This window comes from Sabethes cyaneus, chromosome 2, assembly GCF_943734655.1.
Source record: "Sabethes cyaneus chromosome 2, idSabCyanKW18_F2, whole genome shotgun sequence".
In the NCBI taxonomy this organism is placed as follows: Eukaryota; Metazoa; Arthropoda; class Insecta; order Diptera; family Culicidae; genus Sabethes; species Sabethes cyaneus.
In genome coordinates this window covers 196,754,905-196,777,832 of record NC_071354.1, presented here as the reverse complement: position 1 = coordinate 196,777,832, position 22,928 = coordinate 196,754,905, and the positions used below count along the sequence as shown (strand labels likewise).

The 22,928-nt window shown below is 38.5% G+C and overlaps 1 protein-coding gene across 1 annotated transcript in view; it reads left to right on the top strand.

Moving 5' to 3' along the window:
* LOC128734794 (uncharacterized) overlaps positions 1-22,928 on the top strand; it is a 197,616-nt gene that overhangs the window by 157,457 nt on the left and 17,231 nt on the right. Inside the window, exon 9 of the mRNA XM_053829145.1 lies at positions 18,806-18,905. Coding sequence (XP_053685120.1) covers positions 18,806-18,905 — 100 coding nt within the window. The remainder of the gene's footprint in view (positions 1-18,805; positions 18,906-22,928) is intronic.

The following is a 22,928-nucleotide window of genomic DNA, read 5'->3' as shown; positions in this document are numbered from 1 at the left end:
TTGTGTTCTGCTAAAATAAGCTACAACTGGAATTTTACTGATATTACACCCGCTTCCCATAGAACCCCAAAATGGGGACTTCATGGAACAGACTTCATTTATATATGTATACATTTTTTTACGACTCTGTACTTAGGTTGGTCTCCAACATGCTGCACAGCGCATTGAAACAACAAATGCAAATGCCAAGTAACCGCCATGTACAAATGATTTGCTCTTTCAATCCTTTCAACAACATGAAGTGTTTATCGTTCTTATCCAAACCCGTATATAATCATCACAAGGAATGTTTAAATTTTTTCTCACGAGAAGTCTGATTATAACTTTTATCATTTTAATATCGACTTATACAGGTCATTACTTCATATGAGGGAATGAATGTGTTTTTTGTAAAGAACGAACATTGAAAGAACTTATATGAAAAATTATATGTAAACTGTTACAAAAGTACGATGTTCTATGCCAGGGACCGAAACGGTTACATTTTTTCTGTACATTTGCCAGTATGCAGTGCCATGTCATAATCTCAGCCAATACCATCGCTTCGTTTTGTTTCTGTATCGAGAGAGCCTAACTCTTGATGTGTTGAAACTAGCTGGAATCCTGGAATACGTACATGATAATAAGCAAACATTCTTATTTCACTGTGACCAGTCGAAAAAAATGTCACAGTATAGAAGTCACAGGCATTCGCCGCTTTTTGTTTACAGTTCTAGCTGGCATAGTATGGACAAGCAATAGAGAATAAGGTGTAATTATTGATACGTTTTTCACCTGAAATTTATGTAATGAAAATTATTGAATTTTTGCACGGTTTTGTAGTTGATCACTACTTTAAAGATCTTGTAAGAATAGAGTTCGTTTTCAATTTTGGGAACGTTCTTCTTTGATTCCGCATTATTTGGGGAAATGCTGTAGGCATACGAAAGAAGCAGCAAACGAGAATACCAAAAACCACTACACCTTTTGTCATGCATGGTGCTAGAATGTTGAAGGGAGTCTCTGCCGCTCCGAAGTGTGTGTGACACGACGAGCAAGCGATGTTATCGTTATTCTGGTATTTCTCCTCGGTGCTTGTGTACTAGAAATCTGCCGCATGACTGGTCGCAAGAAATAATGTCAAATGTCTTCAGATTTTGATCACCAACCAGTACATTTTACGTCCCTGTTGTAGGCAATTATAAAAGCACTTAAAATACGTTTTGACGTAGGACTACGTCTTACGGCAAGGCATGGGATAGGGTGTCGTACCAAAAAATGCGAGCGTCACGAAAATATGAAAGATTTTGAACTCTAATAGCTCTGCCAATTATGAAAGGATTTTCATGGTTTACATACCGATCGACTCATAATAGATGTAGGCATTACGTGGTTTCTATTAAAACTTTCTTTTTCAATTACTAATTAGTGAAAATTAACGAAAAGTTTCAAGGTCAAATAACCCCATACATTTTCTTCGTGATCACCTTGCTTCACAGGCAGGGACGACAGTAAAATACACCATCTGTTTACTGTGATTTATATTACTTTATTTTTAGAAAAAAAGCTAGAGATGGGAAAACTATCATTAACTACTGATAGTTATCATCAAGAAAGAATATCACTAATTATCAGTATGGTTTCGCTGTTATTGATATTTACTGATACAGTTACGTCGTCCCGTTAGAAAAATCGGTTAGATTAAACTTATTGGTCGGTAGTTGTGCACAATAGATGAGGATGACACAATATATCGTCGTCATCGTCAGCAGCCTAGAGCCGAGACGGCTCGTACTGTTTCCCAGTCGTTCCCTGTTTCTGCCGGTGAGGTTGTTCAAGACAGCTGTTTTCGTCGCACTTGCCTCTCGCCGGGTGTACGATGGGAATCTCTTCAAACAATGCCTGTAGCTCGTGATTCCTATGTCTGCGCCACTCTCCGCTTTCAGATTGTACTCCGCATAATATCGTCGGCAGTATTTTCCGTTCGAACACGGTAAGGGCGCGTATATGCTCCGTGAGCAGCCTCACGACTTCAAGTCCATAAAGAACCAGTGGCCTAATAAGAGCTTTGTACATTATCAGCTTCATAGGCGGCGTATGCTTCTTGATCGTAGCGATTTACAAAGGGTAAAGCAAGCCCGATTTCCCGCTATTCAAGCATTCAGCGCCGCTGGATCTCCTTACTAGTGTTGTTATCCGCGCACACCAGCGGTTCCAAATACACGAACTTATCGTAGTCAACGGTTACCATTCGTGAGAGGCACGCCTTTGTTTCCTTTCATGTATTCTTTCTTTCATGTATGTGATCTTCGACGCATTTATTTTTAACACGATCCTCCTAGACTAAGAGTGGTGTAGATTGCCTCCGCCCTTGCATATCATAGTCATCTTGAACCGTGTTCGTGCATTATGTGTCATAGTTGGTCTTGATCGACTGTATCGTATGCTGCTTTGAAATCAAAATGTGATGCGTGGGCACGTTGTACTCCCATAATTTCTGCCGAGTGGCAAAAATCTGGTCTGTAGTTCCGCGAGCCACCCTGAAACCGTCTTGGTAAATTTCAAAGTAAACTTGCAATGAATAACGCAGTAATAATATTACAATAACCTTATTTTTTGCTTTAATGCCGCGATGGGTAAAATTACTGATATTTACTGATAGTTATCAGTAACGTACTGGAAACTACTGATAGCTATCAGTAACGATTTTTAATGATAGTTCCCATCCCTAAAAAAAACAACAAAACTCCCTCGTCCCTACAGGTCATAGATTTTTTACGACGTTCAGATATATATTAATTTGTTATCTGTGCTTGGGAATTACGCCAGAAAAGATGATAAAGTCCTCTTGTCCTAACAAGATTTTTTAGGACCGCGTCAAACATAGTCCAATTTGATGTCCTGAAAGTGAACAATCATAAGAAAGTAAGCGACCACCCTATCTTTCGCCCGATTGTATCCACATACTGCAAGAATTCATTCAAATGTCTTATATGAAAAGGGGTTGATGGAATATTCATGTATGTGACGTGATCCAGTAATTTTCAAAGTGAGGAAGAATTTTTGTTATTGTATTATCACTGAGTCGGCTAAGACCATCGCACAGTGGAACGGATTCAAAAAAATGCGGCTTTTGCGTAGAAACTACTAAGCTTGCTGCATTTGTGTCTTCACCAAAGTTTTATGGTTTTTGAAGTACTTTTCTGTTGTACCAAAAAAATTTACATTAAAGGGGTTGGTTAATAAATAATCAATTTAACTTTTTTTTAAATCGAAAATAAACAATGCCTCCGCTTTTGATATTTTTTGGCATTTGTACCAGCGTATTTCGATTTCAAGCCAAAAAATCATGCGAAATTGGGAATTTTATTTGCAATTTTCTCACTTGTTCCACCATGATCCACCGTGACATACATATGAAATGAAACATAATATAATACATAGATAGGTTGCGCATACCTGCGCCCTTTTAAGCACCTTAAAAATTGTTTGAAAACTAGACAAAAGCTGAAATAGCTCTAAAAGCCAAAAGGGTAGAGCTGCACTTCTTTCAGCAAAAAGATGTATTTTTATAGTATGTTAAAGCTTTGTGGAACATCAAAACTGCGTAGAAATGAAAATAACCAAAAAAAAAAATAGAAAAACTGGCATTAAGACTTAAGAGGACACATTAGTTTGTAGCACTATATCATCTTTCCCTTAAGAGATACAAGTTTTCTTTCTTCGACAAAAACTCCTTAAATAACATTTTGTACAACTTTTTCTGAGGCATTGTTTATTTTTGGCTTTAAATAAAAAAGTTAAATTGATTATTTATTGACTCACCCCTCTAATGCAAATGTTTTTAGTACAACAGAAAAATACTTCAAAAATCAAGAAACTTTGGTGAAGACACAAATACAGAAAATTTGGTAGTTTCTACGCAAAAGCTAATGTCCGCCTTTTTTTGAATCCGTCCCACTGGGCATTGTTGGTCCATCTTGCCAGAGGAAGAATTAGTAAACAATCTGTGCAACTAAATATTGAAGATAAATAAATAAAAAATTAACAACAATGAATGGTGCTATATATCAACTATTTTCAAGGAAATTGACGAATGTGAACTAGTGGTAAATAATAACTCAGATTAATTATTTATTTTTCCGTTCAACCGTAAGTTGTGCGTCCAATGACAAATATTTTACAATTCGAGCAAGGTTCTTAAGCCAGTGAACATTACCCAGTGAACAGTGAACATTACGTTAACAGAGTTTACTAATGCTACTTCGCACCAAAATTTACAAAATGCGAAACGGATAAAACTGATGTGCAGAGCACTGGCATTCAGGAAATTTAAACTGATCTTCTTGTATTCTTGTCAAAATGTATAGGAATGTTTCAGAACATTTATTATATACAATACAGCAAATTAAACATTTGAGTGATAAATATTTGCAAGGTCAAACTTTATCGAATTGCACATGCATTGGTAGTCCTACGTGAGCCCCTCGTTCGTGCCCCTAGGCACAGACCTTTTTGCAGCAGACCGCAAATCTTTAGGACCCTTGCATCCTAAGATATCGCATATTCAAGCTTTATTTTTTCATACCTTCACGGGACAATAGAGTAGAATGGGGCAAGTGGAGACATGAAATCAGTGCTTCTTCTCGAAGTTTATGCCAAGTACTATTAACATGTATAGCCCAAGTCACAATTTGGGATTTATTACACTCTTATGATGGCATTTAAGACCAAAATTGGTCTTGAAGACCACCATAAGAGTACAATAAAACTCACATTGTTACTTGGGAGGTGCCGTTTGTCTCCATCGACTCTAATTAGAGTACGGCAAGATAATGTGTTATGTGGGTCATTGGCTCATTACAAGTAAACTAACCACCTTTTTTGTTAGTAGATGAAGACATAGGGTACGGGATGATATTTCCAGCCCGTTAAGCGGTAGCCTAATGAATATTCAGGAATTACGTTGAAACTATATTTATTCGAGACAAGATTTTTATACTAGTTGATAGAATAATGTTTACTGAATATCGGCGTGTATTTTAGTCTTAAAAACGCTACTGAATTTGAGTTATAGTCGCGAAAAATGATGAAGTCGCTGCGGTTAAATTGAGCCCATTTTCTATAGTGGTGTCTGTGTTTTTTTTTAAATCCGACCGGCCGAAATAGCCAGCACAGGGATTAAATGCTTTTCAAAAACAGATTAAAAGAGAGACCGATGGATAACTTGTCGCTATTGCCTACATCGCTAATGGCTAGTGAATGAAAATTGATTTATATTCTCATATCAGAGGGGAATTTTTGTGTTCTTCCGTGATAAAAAGAAGTAGAATTGTTCTGTGATAGCATATTCACAGCTGTTTAGTTTCTAGAATAAGTAAACGTGATCATAATTGTGTGTTTTCCAAACCCTCATCAAGAGCGAATACGCGTAAGCGATTGCTTCTGGTTTTTCAGCCTGGTTACGTGCTAGTGGGAAAATAGTGGTTTTGATGTTTATTGAATAAAATTTAGCAAATTACTTACATTTTTATGAAAATCGTTATAGCACATTAAAGCCTCTGAGTGCTACATTCGTTTCAGCTTTCAGTATTGTTATATAGCGGCAAAGTTTTTATTTGGGAAAGTAGCCAAAACAGGTAATATATGCCGAAATTAGTAGCGTGATGGGAATATCCTCGCGTGCCCTAGTTTCTTTGGCAAAGCTGTAGAAAATACAAACGCAATCAACTTTGTTTAAGAAATGACACATCAATCTCTATCAGGTGTACAGCTATAGCGAATTATAGCTGAATTATAGTTAGCTGCATTTTATAAGGACACGTTCTAAGCAATTGAGGAAGCACTTAAAACACACGTTCTCGCATAGGACAGTAAGTCTCTAGAAGCTTTCCTCGCTTAGTTATCGCCTAGTTTTCTGCATGGAGTACGAAAAAAGACGAAATGTTTTCGTTTATGTTTCTAAGCACATTTTAACAGTTTTTAATATGATTTCTGTAGTGCGAATAAACTTCAAAATCCTTATTATATGTCCCTACATTATAGTCAAGCGAATAAGATTGTCCTTTATAGCCAAGTAGCTGGTTATACTGGAGTGATCGAAACTAGATGTGAGATTATCTAATATAGGGTGTCGTGTACTGATAGTTTAATTGTCGAAACACTTGGGCGCAAACCGAGAGAGTGTGGGTTAGAGACCCACTCAGTACTTGTACTATGCAATATATTTTTGGCCCCACATCGAAGTTTCGCAATATCATCCAGGCTACCATTCTTCCTCATTAAACGCTGCTCCACCTTTAGTAAAAGATCAAAAGTTGACAAAAATATGACAGAATAATGAATATAACATGTAAATACAGTAAAAGGCGATAAAAAAAACATCAAAACGGCAATGAAAACAAAAAACACGACAAAAAACGTTTTTAAAACGTAACAAAACAAACAAAAAGAAGAAGAATCTGTAGAAAAATGACAAAAGCATGACGAAAAGATAATAAACTGACAATATTTTTGTTGTATCGAAAAGCTTGCAAAAAGACACCAACCCAAACCGACGAAACTACGACAAAAAATGATGAAAAGACGAGAAAATAACAACGAAAAAACGCTAAAACGGCAAAAAGTAGCCGAGAAAAAGACACAAAACAGCGATATGCAAAATACAAATGAAAAGCTGACAAAAGAAACATTAAAAGACGATACAAATTCGACAGATGGCAAAAAGATAACGAAAAGGTGTCGCAAGGATAACCAGTAGATAAGAAAGGACCACAAAAGAACGACTGAAGACAGCAAATAAACAACAAAAAGACGGTGAAAAGGCGACGAAGCGGCAGCGAAAATATGATGGACAGATGACGAGAAAGTTGTGATCAAATACGATAAAAATACGAAGAAAAGATGCCGTAAAAATACCAACGAAGCGGCAAAAATGCCAAAAAGGCTTTAAAAGACACGAAAGTACATAATAGATAAAGAATAAGCGACGTAGACGTTAAAATGGCGATACAACAGCAGTAAGAAGTGCCGAAAAACACCTCAAATGTCGACCAAAAAACGCAATCAAGAATGACCAAAAACTAGAGATGGTCGGGTAACAGTTAATTTACCCGTACCTGTACCCGTACCCGACGGGTTTGGGTATCGAAAAATTTAAAACAGAAAGACGATAGCAATTAGTCATATATCGGTTGTCACGACTAGTTTGTAACAACTTTGCTAGCAGGAAAAGCTCAGACGATGCAACTGTACCCTGACTGATTTATTAGTGATAAATTACTTTCAAGATATGAATTTTATAGAAATATTTTGTTAGAATCCGTTTCGTTTATGCAATGGAACGTGATTGTGTGTCTAGCAAAAGTAATCCGTATTGGCCTCTACCAAAAATATGATAAAATAAAATTTGAATCACTCTAAAGGACATGAAAACTCATGATTTTATGATAAGCACGAATAATAGGTTCAATTGTTTAGGAAGTATAGAACATAACAGGAAATACTGATGCTGTTTTGTCACAAAAAGGTTACATAAAACAGATGAATGTGGATTACTCATGGATGCTCCTTTCGTTTGTTTGTTGATGTTGCTCCAAAGCGTAACATAGTTTTTATTGGTACAAAGTTGAGGTTACAAATATAACGTGATTTTCATGTGATGTAAAGCAAAGGAAAATTTTAAATCAATACTAAATAGAGTCAGTTTACCCGAAACATCTTAATAAAAGTACCTCTGAAGATTAAATGATGCAACAAAAATTTGCTTCAATCCACCTGGTATCATAACAATCTAATGCTAAAAATTCAAGAAATTTCCATTCGAATAGGCTGAAATTATATGAACCAACTATTGAGCGACATCTGGTTCAATCACGCACTTGTTCCGGCAAAAGTCTGCCCGTTGCGACAGGAGAAACAGTTGAAAATGCGCACCAGAAAATCCAGATTACTCTTCGCCATTTGTCCCGTCAACCATGGAAAGAAAACAGAACCAAGCTGACGTGATTGAAGACTGTTTACACTGTAGCTTGTTATTTTCCGAAGGGGCATGTATATTGTACATTCACAATCACACAAACACACATACACCTACACAGCGAGCGTGTGGCCATGACACGGAGATGACTGAACTGGGATTGTGCTTTTAGCTAAATAGCAACACACAGCATCATACGGCCTGTGCCTGCCTGCCTGCCTGCCCGGCTGCCTTTCTCTTCGGGGCATTATTGGTTTGGGAAATTGTTTCCACGAATAAACAGTGAAATGATGGACAAATCAAATTTCGCACCCAATCAAGTGCGAGTTCATTAACGACGCAACCGACCGAGGAAAGGGTGATCTTGAAGGGTTTCCCTATTATGTTGATGGGAAAAACATCGGCGACACACGTGTGCGGAATATTGCCTTTTAGATGGAAATATTTTGTTCCGAGCTTGCCAAAAACAACAAATAATTATCGTTACAGTGTATCACATAGAGAAGAAATAGAAGAAAAAATTCAGAAATAACAAGAAATCAAATACGAATCTTTATAAGGCACAAAAAATCTTCCATTCATTCAATTCATAATCGTAATCATACTCGGAAAAAATCGACCGTTTGTATACAGGACCAGATTCCAATTATCCAATGCACTCTCGGCAAACTTAAGCAAAAAAGCGTGTACACTCCATTTCGTGCCTTTTGAGAGTCCATCAGCACGATCCGGTTAGTTTTTGACCGAGGTAGGAATGCCATCTCAATAACGAAAAAAAAAAATACTCACATCGCCTCGCACAAAAATCATCACCAGAGCCTATACAGCCGGCAAATGTACAGCCAAAGTGACCCACTCCATTAACACCGTCCGGAAAGTTGATTGGGTCTCCTCCGGTTCGCGCCGGAGCATGCTTGCATGCTCAAGCATGCCTGCCAACACTAACAATAAAAATTCGTTTGTTTTCATCCGCTCGGTTCACCATACCATATATATGTATGTTTGCTAACAATAGCGAATCGGACCGAATGCCGACTGAATTGGAACAATGTTACTACCTACTATTCGCAACGCCGGACTCGGGTCGATTTCGTCCAGGCGAGTGTCCTGCAGGATTGCGTTGTTGATCCATTTCCCCACCCACGACTGGACTCAGTCTTTTCGACAGTTGCACACCGTTTAGGGTGATTCATTTTCAACTGGGATAAATTGTTTTGAGAAAATTAGCTGTCATGAAAATTGACTGAAATTTTAAGTTGTGACCCAAATATTCGTTTTTAACTGTTACAGAAACACTTGGGTAGGTACAAGTGGTTACAAGAACGGGTAAAAACGCCACAGCAAAAACTGTTGAAACTTATGTCTTACTTAGGCTTACTAGGTTGACACAGAATTGATGAATTGTCATGAATCATCCTACTGGTGTATTTCCTTCGGAGGAAAACAAAAAAAAAACACGAGATATAGTGATGGAGAGATGAGTATCCCCAATAGGAAGGATCAAATTGGAAGTTCATCTTCGTCTTTCCTGGGTCACCTATCAAAACGAAGCGTACGTAAACTACCATTGTTTACCGCTTATGTTGGTAAGTTCCGCATGCTTACAGACGAATGATGGTAATGCATACACATATTTTTGCCATTCTTGCGAAAGGCTTTTCGCATCTTCGCATTCACTTTACCAGATTCGCGCACTAGCTGGAACTGCAAACTTCGGAATTATCTTTGCCTTTTTTGTTTCGTGTCCGTTTGTAAATACGACGGGTAGGAAATGCTTATGAAAGAGCTCTTTGCTTTTTTTACGATGACAAAGATCTATCGAGAGGACGAACCGCGTGAGCCGCTTTTGGTCTTAGTTTTGACATATCCTTGTACTGGCCAATTGTACATATTGTACTGGCAATCTTCATCCTATAAAATGGCGAAGTTATTAAAGACAAGCTTATCACCACCAATTATACCAAGATTATTTCAGTTCCTTTCTTCATTTCCCTTCTTTCGGTTATTCACTTATTATTATTACCTTCGAAATACGTTAGAAATATTTTATTTTGCGTTATTTGACAAATGGGTTTATATGAGAACAGCAAACATTAAAATAAATTGCTATTACGTAAACGACTGTCGAATGTTTCACAGTTAACATTAAAATTAAACAATCCGCAATTGTGTACTTTAACAGCTAGTTGCAAAGTCTGTCGTATAAAAAAACAGAAGATCGATTTTCGATAACGGAATGTAGCACCTAAGCTTTGCTAAGCTTACAAAGTAAATTTACAGATCATCAGTGTACACGATTCTGCATTCTGAAGGAATTATCATGCAAACATCGCTCTAATACAATTAGAATAGAAAGGGTCCAACGTTGCTACCCTGAGAAGTGCCGGGGCACTCTGCATGTCGCAAGATTCAGTACTCTTCAGTTTAAAGAGCAGCGGAAGCACCAGCATCTAGAGGTTAATGTTTGGCTAGCAGTTTAGTGTGATCAACGCGATCGAACGCTGCTTTGATGTCGGTATGCACCGCGCTAACTTGTACTCCCCCTTTAATATATTGCAGTGAGCTCCACCAGAACTTACAAACGACCGCTATAAAACTGCCTTCCGACCATGTGGCCTATTCTTCAAAAGGTTTTTATAACCTCTTGAAGAGCCAGGTCATAAGCTCAAGTAATTTTATTTCACTCTGCTGAAAGTTGTAATAAAATCACCACCATCATCCAAAACTGGACACACCATCATCCAAACTTGGCACACATATTCCTTGAAATAAGGGAATCACCCATGAGGGGTTAACAAAAGGGGGGAGTCCCAAACAGGGAGGGATAGCTCATAATGCACCAAACTTGGCACTCATGTTCCTTGACATAAACCCCCTCCCCCACCCGTGCTGATTGACAAAAGGGGGTGGGGGGTCCTTAATAGGGGGAGACCATAACTCTGAAACGCTTGGACGGTTCTTCATCAATCATGACTTACGCGTTTCTTGGCAAAAGGGAATAAGCAGTGAAGGGTAGACAAAAGGTTGGGAGGTCCAAATAAGCAAAAGTGGTTGTGTTTCTCTTGCATGGAGACATAGAGATTTCTTTTAAAAATCACTTGTGTACATCATAAAGGTTAAAATAGTAATGAATGACGACCAGCCCCCAGATTATTGTATTAAATACCATTATGCTTAGTTTGACATGTTTCAATAATCTTACTTTAACTCGCTTGTGGCATTTAAAAGGGTCATTGATTACAAATAACATTAAAGCCAAAGCACGTTCATCGCAAATTTGACGTGCCAGGCGAATGTCCTTTTCTTTTGACATGAATGGCAACAGGCACGTAAGTTAGCGGCGTCGATTCACTGTCTTTTGCTCCGAGAAGGTTTTACTAGTTTACTTTTACAGCTTACCGCTTGTTACATATAGGAGAAAATATTGCACATACGCAAAAATTTCGGTTTTACTTGTATGAGAGTCCTTGTCCTCCTACCACAGGGGTGAGGGGTCTCGAACCATCATAAAATAATTTCATGCATCCAAAATCCCCCACATGACATGCCAAATTTGGTTCCCTTTGCTTGATTAGTTCTAGAGTTTTGAGGAAATATGTGTTTCATTTGTATAGGAGCCCCCCTCCGCTTACACCCTCCATAAAATTGCTCTCTTACCCCTTTAATAAAATTGCTGGTTATTTTGTCTATCTAACGACATATAAATTGTTCAGTTTCGTTCAGTAGTTTAGTAGTTAGGCTTATACAAATTTGAAAAAAAGTTTATGTCACCCCCCCCATCAAAAATTTTCGAAATGTGAAGGGGAAAAAAAATAAAGAGTTATATTATTATGTTGCATTCTTTATTGAAAAGCAGATTTTTTACAGTTCAACGAGTTTACATCTATAAATTATCCAATATGTGCAAAGTTAAAGCAATTATCCCGTTATTATTGATCAACTTTCTTTCACCAACTAACCTTTATGGTTCCTATTGCAAGTCACAGGCGACTATTTTGGCGTTCGTTTGCTCGTTCCATTTTAATTCAACGAATTAGATTGAGCCAAAAATCAATCAAACATATATATGAGTGAAATTCTGTACCGCTGTTGACGGAGAAATTCCGAATTGCAATTGGCGTCATAGGTACTAGATAAGATAGAAACACGACGAATTGAGGAGCTCCAAATTGGTCGTTTTATTCGGTAAAGTGTCCAAGTACGTACCCTAATTTTGCATGGTAGGACCGTAAAACACAGAGATACAGTTCTTTGCCATGAATTGGATGCATGCAGGAAGGATGTGACTGAAGTGTTCGAAACTTGAAATTTACGAAACAGTTTGCATCCTTAATAAGCAAAGGTGAACACGTTATTGTTGGAGAACAAGCATCAACAAAGGAATGAATGGCCTGATATTCATGACTAAAAGGTTGACCAAGAAATAAGCGGTTTCAAACGTGAATAGTTTCAGAGATTTGTTTTCTTAAAACATGTCGGTAGCACAGTATATGCGTTTCAAGTAAAAAAGTGGTAGGGACCTAAACTGCCATTTTCACCTCTGGTTCATCTCTACCAGGATCCTTACTTTATGTGCTTGGGTCGAAAAATATCGAAGTTTGGTTCGGTTTGAACTAAAATTTAAGTACTGTACAAAATATCTGTATTAAATTGTTAATAATATGGAAAAATATACGCTGGTTTCTTCTCTTTTGTTTAGTTATTGAAGGTTTGATGTTATTATTTTTTTCTTGCCCCCCCCTTGAACAATATTTTGAGACCAGGACATAAACTTTTTTTCAAATTTGCATAAGCCTTATTAGCATTTGAAATCATTCATTCAAACGTTACACTTCTATTTTCGTTTTCACAAAGTGCTACCCAGTCCTAGTATAGTAAACAAAGACATAGTCCTACGTCAAAAACCTTTGTTTCGTTTTTGTTATTGGGATTTCCATAGGGCAAACTGATGCATAATTAGCTGTGTGACAGAAGGAGGAGCAGGAAGGTTGACAAAAGGTCTCGCTTTATAGGGATTACCGAAAAGAAGATAGATTTACAAGTGGCTAGGGGACAACAGGAGGGAAGTTGACAAAAGAGTAGTCACATTCAAATGAAGGAAAAGAGTTTCAGGTTGTGTTTTTATCGACTGGATTTAATTTCAACTATTAATATTTGGCATGGCAGTCTTCAGAGAAATTTATCAAGACTGAGAATTGATGTTTTCTCGACGTTTCGACACTTTGTTGGTGTCTTTTTCAAGGGGTAATATCATTTACGTCTTTTGTTCTGTTTTGTGGAGTGTATATATAACGGTCGTTGAGGGTAGTATTTGGCACATGTCTTTGAATATTAAAAAAAATTAAAAAGTGTTTCCTGCTTTGTAACTGTACTGCGGACACTAAGCTTTACTATACACTATATCAAGTTTTATTTCTTGCATTATGAGAATTTTCCTTACAATAACAGCTTCAGGTGGTTGGATCACGTCGCACTGATCGACTGCATTACATTAGCAAACACTGTATCCAAGACCCAGTCACCCAGGTTATTCGTTAACGTGAATTTAATCGCTGCATATCAATGCAATGCACTCTATATGCCTCTAGCAGTGTATTTATGTAGAATCAATATAATGATCAACACACTTTGAGGTTGTAGAAAACACATAAAGAATGTTGATAAACCCAAGATAGATGTTCGATTATCTTTATTTATTTAAATCTAAGTTGTTCACAGTAATTAATGACTGCTGATTCGAAAGCATTGTATCAATAAGCGACGATTGTAAGTACACCTCTTCGTCCTTGCTTTGTGAGTATTGATGAGGTCACGGTCATTGAGGTAAGCATTATATATCATTCTAAAAAACTACGGTGAATGCGTGAATGGAATCGGTTATCCAGCCAGGTCTCGGTGAGAATCAGCGCGTCACTTTTCGCCAACTAAGATAATGATGATCTTGAATTTAGTATGAAGTCCTCTAACATTCTGGTGGTATAAACAAATACAATCAGTTTCTGATTCTACGCCGCACCGTCAATAACTGCTAAAGGAGCAAACAAGGCCGCCGTCGTGTTTCAGGACGCTATAACCATTGAACAAGTCTGGGAAAAAATGGTACCCGCCAGCATCGTATTTGCCTTGGATGAAGCGATTAAAAAGGTCGATAACACGCCTCAAAGTTTTCTGGATTTCGTTGCCACGAAATTGTTTGTAAAGAGTCTCCAGCTGGAAATTTAGGCTGGCTACGTAATCTGCAGAAAGCCCGATTCGCGGTCGCATCATTTTTCTCCGCAGCTTACATCGTTGTTACATGTCACGAGCGTACCAAGGTATAAGAATTCCTTCATATATTCACTATTTCATATCGTTCCACTCACACGACCGCTGCCGACAATCATCTATTCCGTTTTGCGAGTATCAATAATAAGCCACAATCTCGACGCTTTCGATTTGAAAAGCCTGAAGACCTTTTCCGTTACTCTGCGGTTTAATTTCAATGGTATTGACGTTATCCGCTATTTTGCTCTTCGTATTGCACCTACCAAGACAATGTTGAATAGCCACAAAAGCGGCTGAGGTTTCATCCACTATTCTGACCTGATACATGATGTTGACCCAACCAGCGTCACACGAGTTAGCTTCGTCGGAAAACCATATTTTAGCATTTTCTGGCGTAGCTCATTTCGTTTGACTGAATCGTACGCCGTCTTAAAGACAACAAACATATGATGACTCCCTAGAAACTGATGCAGGATTATCTTATCATCGATTTAGTTAGTCTACTTAACAGTTGGTTCCGAGGTATGACGCTGGCCTAATAAGCCAGTCGTCGTATGTTCGAATCTCGACTGGGAGAGGCTGTAAGAGTCAATAGGATCGTAGCAACTGGCCCTGCAATTGTTCTGCACTCTAACAGCTGCCTGCGAAGTCTGTTGTATAAAAACAGAAGGTCAAGTTTCGATAACGGAATGTAGCATCTAGGCTTTGCTTTGCTTTGCTACTTAATAGAATATTGGAGAGCACCTTGCAAGCAGAATCGAACAATATTATGCCTCGAGAATTATTACACTCGAGTCGATCTCCTTTCTTGAAAATAGGGTAAATGAGGCCATCCAACGACTAACCTCTTTGTTTGACAGTTTGGAATAAGCATTGATAATTAAATTTGCCTTACCGATAATGATGATTACTCAACACAAGCAGTGTGAGTACGGTTTTACAACTGTGAGTGTGCCCTTGTACTCATTCCAGTTTGGCCAGCCGATGGGTCAAGTGGTTCCCGATACCATTTTAATACGAAATTATCGGACGACGACGGGCAGACACAAGTAAAAGGTTCGCTTGTGTCGGAAGCCGTCTGACCGACAACTCTTTCCGGGATGGACATCTCCGCCTTCTTTGCCTACGCTCAAGACAAAGGCACGGTTTGGTTACCACGAAGATGTTTGGTTTGGATGAACGGGCTCAAGGACGCTTAATTGGGCCTGTTGCCGCCTCACATATCTAAAGGAGCTGACGACCAAATGATTTGTTCGGGAAGCCAAGTTAAAGCAAATTGTTGATGGAAACTCATAGTCACCATCATCAAAAGGCTCTTTCCAGAGCAACCAATTTTTTTCAAAAAAAGTTAGTAAGACATTTGTGCAACGTGATTGGACGTTTATTTCGAAAGTCATGAAAAATTTCTATAAACAAACAAAAGGACAACCAATGTGTAAACCCAATGTGTACGCTATTGAACTGTAAACTACGTTTCTCGCCATCGCATCATTTCATATAGTTTTGAATCAGACCAAAAAAATGAACTTAAAATTATTATTAATATCTGAATATTTTACTGTAATAACTTCATGATTGTAGGATACTTATACATATTGGACTATAACTGTAAGGGTAGCTGATTATTTAAAAGCTGTGTGTATTGGGCTATTCGTGAAAACAACACAAGAAGTTTTGAATCCATCCGTCCTCATTCATTGCTTGCGATAAGTGACTACCGGCAGCATTTATTATAATTTACGATGCCTACCGTTAAAATCTTGTTTCAATGTTTCTTTTCCTGTAACTGCTTCACATTGTACTGCTTTCTGTTGTAGACAACCCATGACCCATTAAATTTAGTACACCAATAATAAGAATGCTACTGCTAATAATGACACTAACTGTTTGTAGCTGGGACGGATCCAGCCTAGTTTTCACGCGCCCACACCACACCCCACGGCCAATGTTTATGGTCGAGCGCGCGTATTGGCAAACCCACTCCTACTTTTCTTGCTACACACCGCAAGGATCCATTGCTAAAGTGGAAAGTCATTTCGAAGACCGGAAAACAAACAGAGCACTATTAATTCGCCTACACTACTGGGTTGGGTGTGTCCTGTGAAACGGTGAAACTTTGTTGGTCCGCTTGTAACGGTCGAACTGCACTAGGAAATAAAGAAATTAAAATTGATCATATTTTACGCGAGCTGTTGAATTCATATGCCAGCGCTCGGTAACCATCCCTCCGTCGACGAGAGCGACCGAAGCGTGGCAGATAACACACAATAGTGTGTCTGTAAATAGCACCTGGAGGACGCCCATCGACACGGTGCCAGAGTCGCTCGGCTCAAAGAAAGGAGCCACACCGGTCGGTCGGTTCCTTTTGTTTCCCGTTCCGCGTCATTCGCACGGGTATACCTACGTGCTGCAAGCTATCCACTTAAATGCCAAAACTAAAGCCAGCAGATTAGAAGAACCATCACCAAACGGGTCCCGCCCAGACCACCTGTTGAACCGAACGGTGGCGCTGAACGAAACGAAACCGTTTCCATTTACGGAGCAGTATTTGCAGCCTCTATTAGAGCGAGCGCCACATTAAAACCTCACCCACAAACCAGCAATAATTGTGCTCCCGGGTTAGGCTCCGTACGCCAATAACGGCTCGAATCAGCACACAAATGTTAACGGTTAAGTCATATTTGCACTATGAGGCGTTTCCACTAAATTTCATCTGACGGAGACGCATGGTCATTGCTAACCTGATGATTGAGTTGTGAAAGTTTGTTATATGAAATATGGTCACCAATCACAGTATGTATATAACAAAGACGGGTACTACTTTAAATATGTTAAAAATGAACCATTTTAAACTTCTGAGTGTACTCACTGCCTGTTTTGGGTTTCATTTCACTTGACAGCACTACTATACATAATATTATTTTAAAGCTAATAAATTGTATTTAACGACGTATGTTTTTAGACGAATTGTCTCTTTTCTGAGCATAAAAATACAGAGGGAACATAGTAACCACGTTAACGTTCTAATTTTTTAGGTTATTTCTATACTTTTCGAACAGTGTTACCACCGTTGGAGTGTCAACTTTTATGGGCCAACTTTTATTAACCAACCATTTCGAGCTCCTACTCGAACTATGTACCTATTGAACCTCTAAATGACTCCCACATATTTTCATCCGTTGAGCATCATAGCAAAACTAAACGGAATCAGCTACAGCTATCGAACAATTCAATTAAAATTTAAATACGAAACGATAAAGGCTGGCAAAATTATATCCCATTTATATCGGTTTTACGGGCGAGTACAAAACTTAATTGCGGTGGTATCTGTTGATCGTATCCCTAGTCGGGTTCTTTTCTACACCTTCGGGAGAGCGGGAAATCAACTATGAAGTGCCACTATAATGGTAGGGTTTGCTTGCGCTAAATCTGATGTTCTGAACTGTCCCTGGAATGGCGTCGGTTAGGAGATAAATCGCTGAAGTGGTTTCTCACTTCGACAGGATGGCTTTATATTGATGGGTGAATCAGCAAAGAGTGAGCAATGAGGAAAAGTGTCCGTTGCTTTTGCAGATAAATGTCAAGTATCAAAAAATTGACCAATACAGCTCTTCTACTGTAGTGACGTGAACAAATTCTAAGAAGGGTTTTCCACTGTTGTGAACTTATTACAGCAGCTGTCACGCCATTAGCAACATTAACAATTTAAACACATTCTTAGAGTTTCTCTGTTATTCCTTCTTGCCCAGTGTTCCAGTAATTATGAGATCGGAATTTTTTATGCCTTCAGTTCTTTTTTTCTTTGTTTTCTACAACTTTACTTTTTCAAACAAAAAGTTTACTCAAAAGTTTTACCCACAATGTAGCAGGAAGTCAATGATAAAGCAAGCACGGTCTATACATAGCGGCAAACAAAAACTAACTTTAAATCGTTAAATACAGCTTACATTTTCGAACTGCTAAGTGAAAAGTAAACGCGAAACGGCCTTCCACCCGAAGCGGAGGAAGGCCCAACAACACCGAATTAAGATTTTTTTCATGTCGTCTTGTCTTCGCTGCTACTTGGTTTCCCTTCGTGCAAAGTTTAAGGAAAACGCATTGCCGGCAGGATCCATCCGGGCATAAATACAAACGTTATCTAAATCATTCTAGCCCAGAAACATCTAGGAAGAGTCCATTCATGCATGTACACAAGTCCTGGACGGGCAAGCGGTATCGAGCTATAAATTCAAATTTGTCTTATTTATTGGCGGCGAACGGCGAAGATATTGAACGACCATCACCACCGGACCGGTGTGGTTTTCCTTCGATCTTCGGGACATACAAATCCTGTCGATTTGAATCCATCCATTGTTACTGCTCCTGCTGCCGGTCACCGTGGCACAGCCACCGGAAAACGATAAATTCCAACGCAAGAGGTGATAAAGTGATATTGTGTTTTGTCCACACTGCGAAGTAATTGGTGCAATTTGTAGTCTCCGCTTGAGTTATGTATTTTACCCGCTACTCCGGCGGTATTATTTTCCCGCTTCTTAATTAAAATGATTAACGGTGGTTATTTTGTACGTCTCCGTTTTTTTGCAGATTTTTCTACCTGTACCACTTCTCGTTCTATGCCTATCACTATCGATTTAACGGACAGTACAGCAGCCTTTCGCTGTTCACATCGTGGTTATTTATACAGGTAAGTGTACAATTACTGTTGTTTCAATCAAAAAGTTGCAAGAACCAAAGTGTCTCAGAATTTAATGAAATACACCAATCGATTTTTAAAAGATGTATTTAATGTAATGTTACGCGATATCTCTTAAAAATTCATTTTTCAATTGCTCGGTTATACAAACTAACAAAAGGTTTCAAAGAAAAACTGCTCCATGCATTTACTGTGTATTCGCATTGCTCTCCAGAAAGAGACGGCAATTAGACATATTTCTTGATTTCTGTAATTTTAATTATTTACATCTAAGAAAATAATGTTACAGAAATTTCCCGTCCCAACAGCTCATTGCTGTTTTGGTTTCTTTTGAACTTAGACCAATATGAAGTCCTGTAAGTAAACTATCCGGGGAAAACGCGCAACGATCTAGTTACTTACTAAGTACTAGCTTCCCAATTAGCAAATTTTAGCTACTTAAAGGGTGTCCCACATCAAATTGCACCACGGAAGAAACGCTGTAGAATATTTCCCATTGGGTATTTTCTCTTGAAAATTTGGATACAAGTAGTTCAGAGTGTATTAGCGTCACCTAAAAAGTATCGTCGCGAATTTGTTTAGCGCAAACACCTGGAAAATTCTCAACTATCTCATCATAGATGGTGAGACTTACGTAAAGACGGACTTCCGGCAGCTTCCGAGGCAACTGTACTTCACCGCCCAACACAAATTTGATATTCCAGAGGAAGTAAGGATGCAGAAAGTTTCAAAGTTTGCCAAGAAATACATGATTTGGCAAGCGATCTATCTGGTCATGTGGCAAACGGAGCGCGCCGTTCGTGACTACCGGAACTGTAAACGGACAGATCTACTGAATAGTGGCACGAAGCTAGATCTGACCAGAATCGTAGATCCCTTGTATTGCTTCAACAGAGGAAGCAGATGCTTCTGTAGACACTCCTTGCAGTAGATCTGCCCGATTACAGTCCCGGTAGTCACGAACAGCGCACTCTGTTTGCCACATGAGCAGATCGCTTGCCAAATCAAGTATTTCTTGGCAAACTTTGAGAGTTTCTGCATCCTTACTTCCTCCGGAACATCAAACTTGTGCTGGGCGGTAAGGAACAGTAGCTCCTGTAGCTGCCAGAAGTCCGCCTTGATGTTAGTCTCATCATCCATGATGAGAGAGTTGAGGATTTTCCAGGTGCTTGCGCAAAATAAATTCGCACGTTGCTTTTCGTGTGACGCCATTCTTCCCAATTTTCGAAAAACTGACCGCGACAGAAATACAGTGTAAACAATACACTCTAAACTACTTCTACCCAAATTTACAAGAGAAAATACCCATTGTGGGTCTACAGCGTTTCTTCCGTGATGCAATTTTATGTGGGGCACCCTTTAGTGCATATGGAAAGTTAGTACGCTATCCAGGATGACAGCAAGATCATGAATATAATGGACGCGATGTTACCCATTTCCCGCTATCTTGTAGCTAAAAGCTATAGGCTTATTTTTGCGGGAAAAAGAGATTGCGAAGCTCTTTGAGATGCTGACGGTAATCATGCCCAGTACCAATCATCAAATTTGTCCACTAGACGTTGCAGTTCAATGCAGTCGGAATCCATTTTGATTACCTTAAAGATTTTTACATAGCCGGCATGAAATGACCTACAACCAGGTTGATAGCTCATTTATAAAAAAAGGAAAATGGCAATGGTCCAAGGTTGCTTCCCTGTGGTACGCCGGAGATGTTACAGCACGAGGCGGAAAACTCGGATCCGATCTTCACACTCAGTCTACGATGTGTAAGATACGATTGTAGTCATTCAATGTTAGAATTACTCACATCTGTTTTCTCCGAAAATTCTCATAATGAAGGAGAAACAATGCTTTATTTTGACCTTTCCCCTTTTTAACCTTTCATCACTCAGCTGCTTGTACAACTGCTTTTGCCAATCTTTCTTTGTTGATTTGCTTATATCAAGGAACCGTCCAAGTGTTCCGAAAATATGGCGGAACATACACACATACTCGGGTTAGCTTTTATATATTTAGATTGGAAATAAGATATAAGCTTGTGGGGCCACAAATTCTAATAAACTTATAAAACTGACAAAATACAGATGCGTAGTCCTACGTTACTCTCCCATACATCCCATGTAGGCGTATCTTTATAAGTTTTTTTTATTTATAGGGTATTGTCGTTATGGTCGGGCCACTGTTATGGTCGGGCCATCACGATTTTACAGTTTTAGTAACTCATGATATCTATGATACAATCATTGTAAAACTTCTGACTGTGATAGCTAACTTTCCACAATATTGTGAGGTTCTATCGTGTATTCAAAACACCCGTACTGAATTCAGTGACTAAATCTTCCAAAAAAAGTTTTCCACGAGCAATGAACTTTTCTTCAAGAAATGATTCATGAAATGCAATTATCGAGATAAATTTTGAAAATGTATGAAGTGTGTTGTGCTGCACATGAAGACTATAGAAAAATCCCCTCCAGTAAGGTGTTTGAGAAGGCTAAGGTGAAATACTAGAAAAACGCTATTTGTACAAGTCGGGCCACTTGGGTAGTCATGGTTGGGCCACCATAATTTTATGCGCAGAAGCGGAATAATCGCTAGCGAATGTCAGTCACGTAAAATGTGATGAAATAAAGCAAAATTAATACGATAAAAACCTAGATTTTTGTTGTTTTTTCATGGTAGTTGTACATTTCGGAAAAGGCGATCGTAGCAATATTGATTTTACAAGATCGCCAGAATTTCCCAAAAATGCAATTAAAAATAGGGTATTTGTACCTATATGAGCCGTTGTTCACGGAATTCATTTTTTTCATGTCTCTATATAGAATTTCAATACGTATGTCTTAGATTTTCTGCGGTGGCCCAAGCTGTACAGCATGGCCCGGCTGTGACAGCATTTTTTGTCTTCATGTAAATGCCTATAACTTTTTTATTTTTCAAGCAATCAGTTCAAAGCTTTCCAGAAATATACCTTATTCTTAGACCTTTGTAACGATGTATTTAGATTTCCAAAATTCCTTATTAAACGAAAGTTATGGGCGAATTCCAAAACGTGGCCCAACCACGACGTCACTCCCCTATTTAAAATGCTCAATTTTTCAACATAGCACAACCCTTTTTTTGTTTCCAAACGGCTGGGCTGAAATTTAACAAAAATTGTCCGCTGATAATATTCGGCAGGGCAGTCTTCAGATCAAATGATCAAGACGAAGATTTGTCGTGGTTCCGACGTTTCGACACCTTACTGGTGTCTTTTCCATGGGGTAATATCGGCAATAAAGCTTAGTATAAAAAAGGCTTTGTGTCTATTTCTTTTTATGGAACTTTCTCTTGTTTTATTTACTCTATAGGCTTACCCCTTTCTTGGTGTAGAATAAATGTTTGATGTGAAAATTTAAATTTGGGTAAACTGAAAATGTAACAAAAAATAAAAGTTAAATTAAACCCGACGACCTTAGAAATATATCATGTAAACTATAATAAATTTTGACAGGTCACAGTATTTTCTATTGCAACGTTTTCACAGCACTGTAATATCAGAGTAGAACTAAATTATTTTGTGCAAAAAAACGTAGGTATGTATGTATGGGGGTAGGGGGGGGGGAATGCTCCGTCAGTTCAAGGTCCTGCCAGTGTATGTGGGTAGACTTATAATAGATCCAAATTTGATAGTCAAATGAATTTCTCACTAAAGCAATTATAAAAGGACCAAAAGGGATTGGGCGGACCCACAAGCAGAGACACTTGTGCGCATTCCGGGATTATAGGAATTTCCTTCCAGCATTAGGATCCTTCCAAGTAACAATCAATTTCGCTGCACCAGCTTTAACCCACGTGATGGTTTGTTTGTTCGAAGAGTGCAACATAAATATTGTTTCAGACTTTTAGGCAGGAGTTTCCTCCTAGTGATTCCGGCTGACTCCTCACTCCATCCTCCAGTCTTATAATAATAATATCCAGTCATATAATGAATTTATCACATGATATATAATGAAATGAAATTAATATTGATAAAAA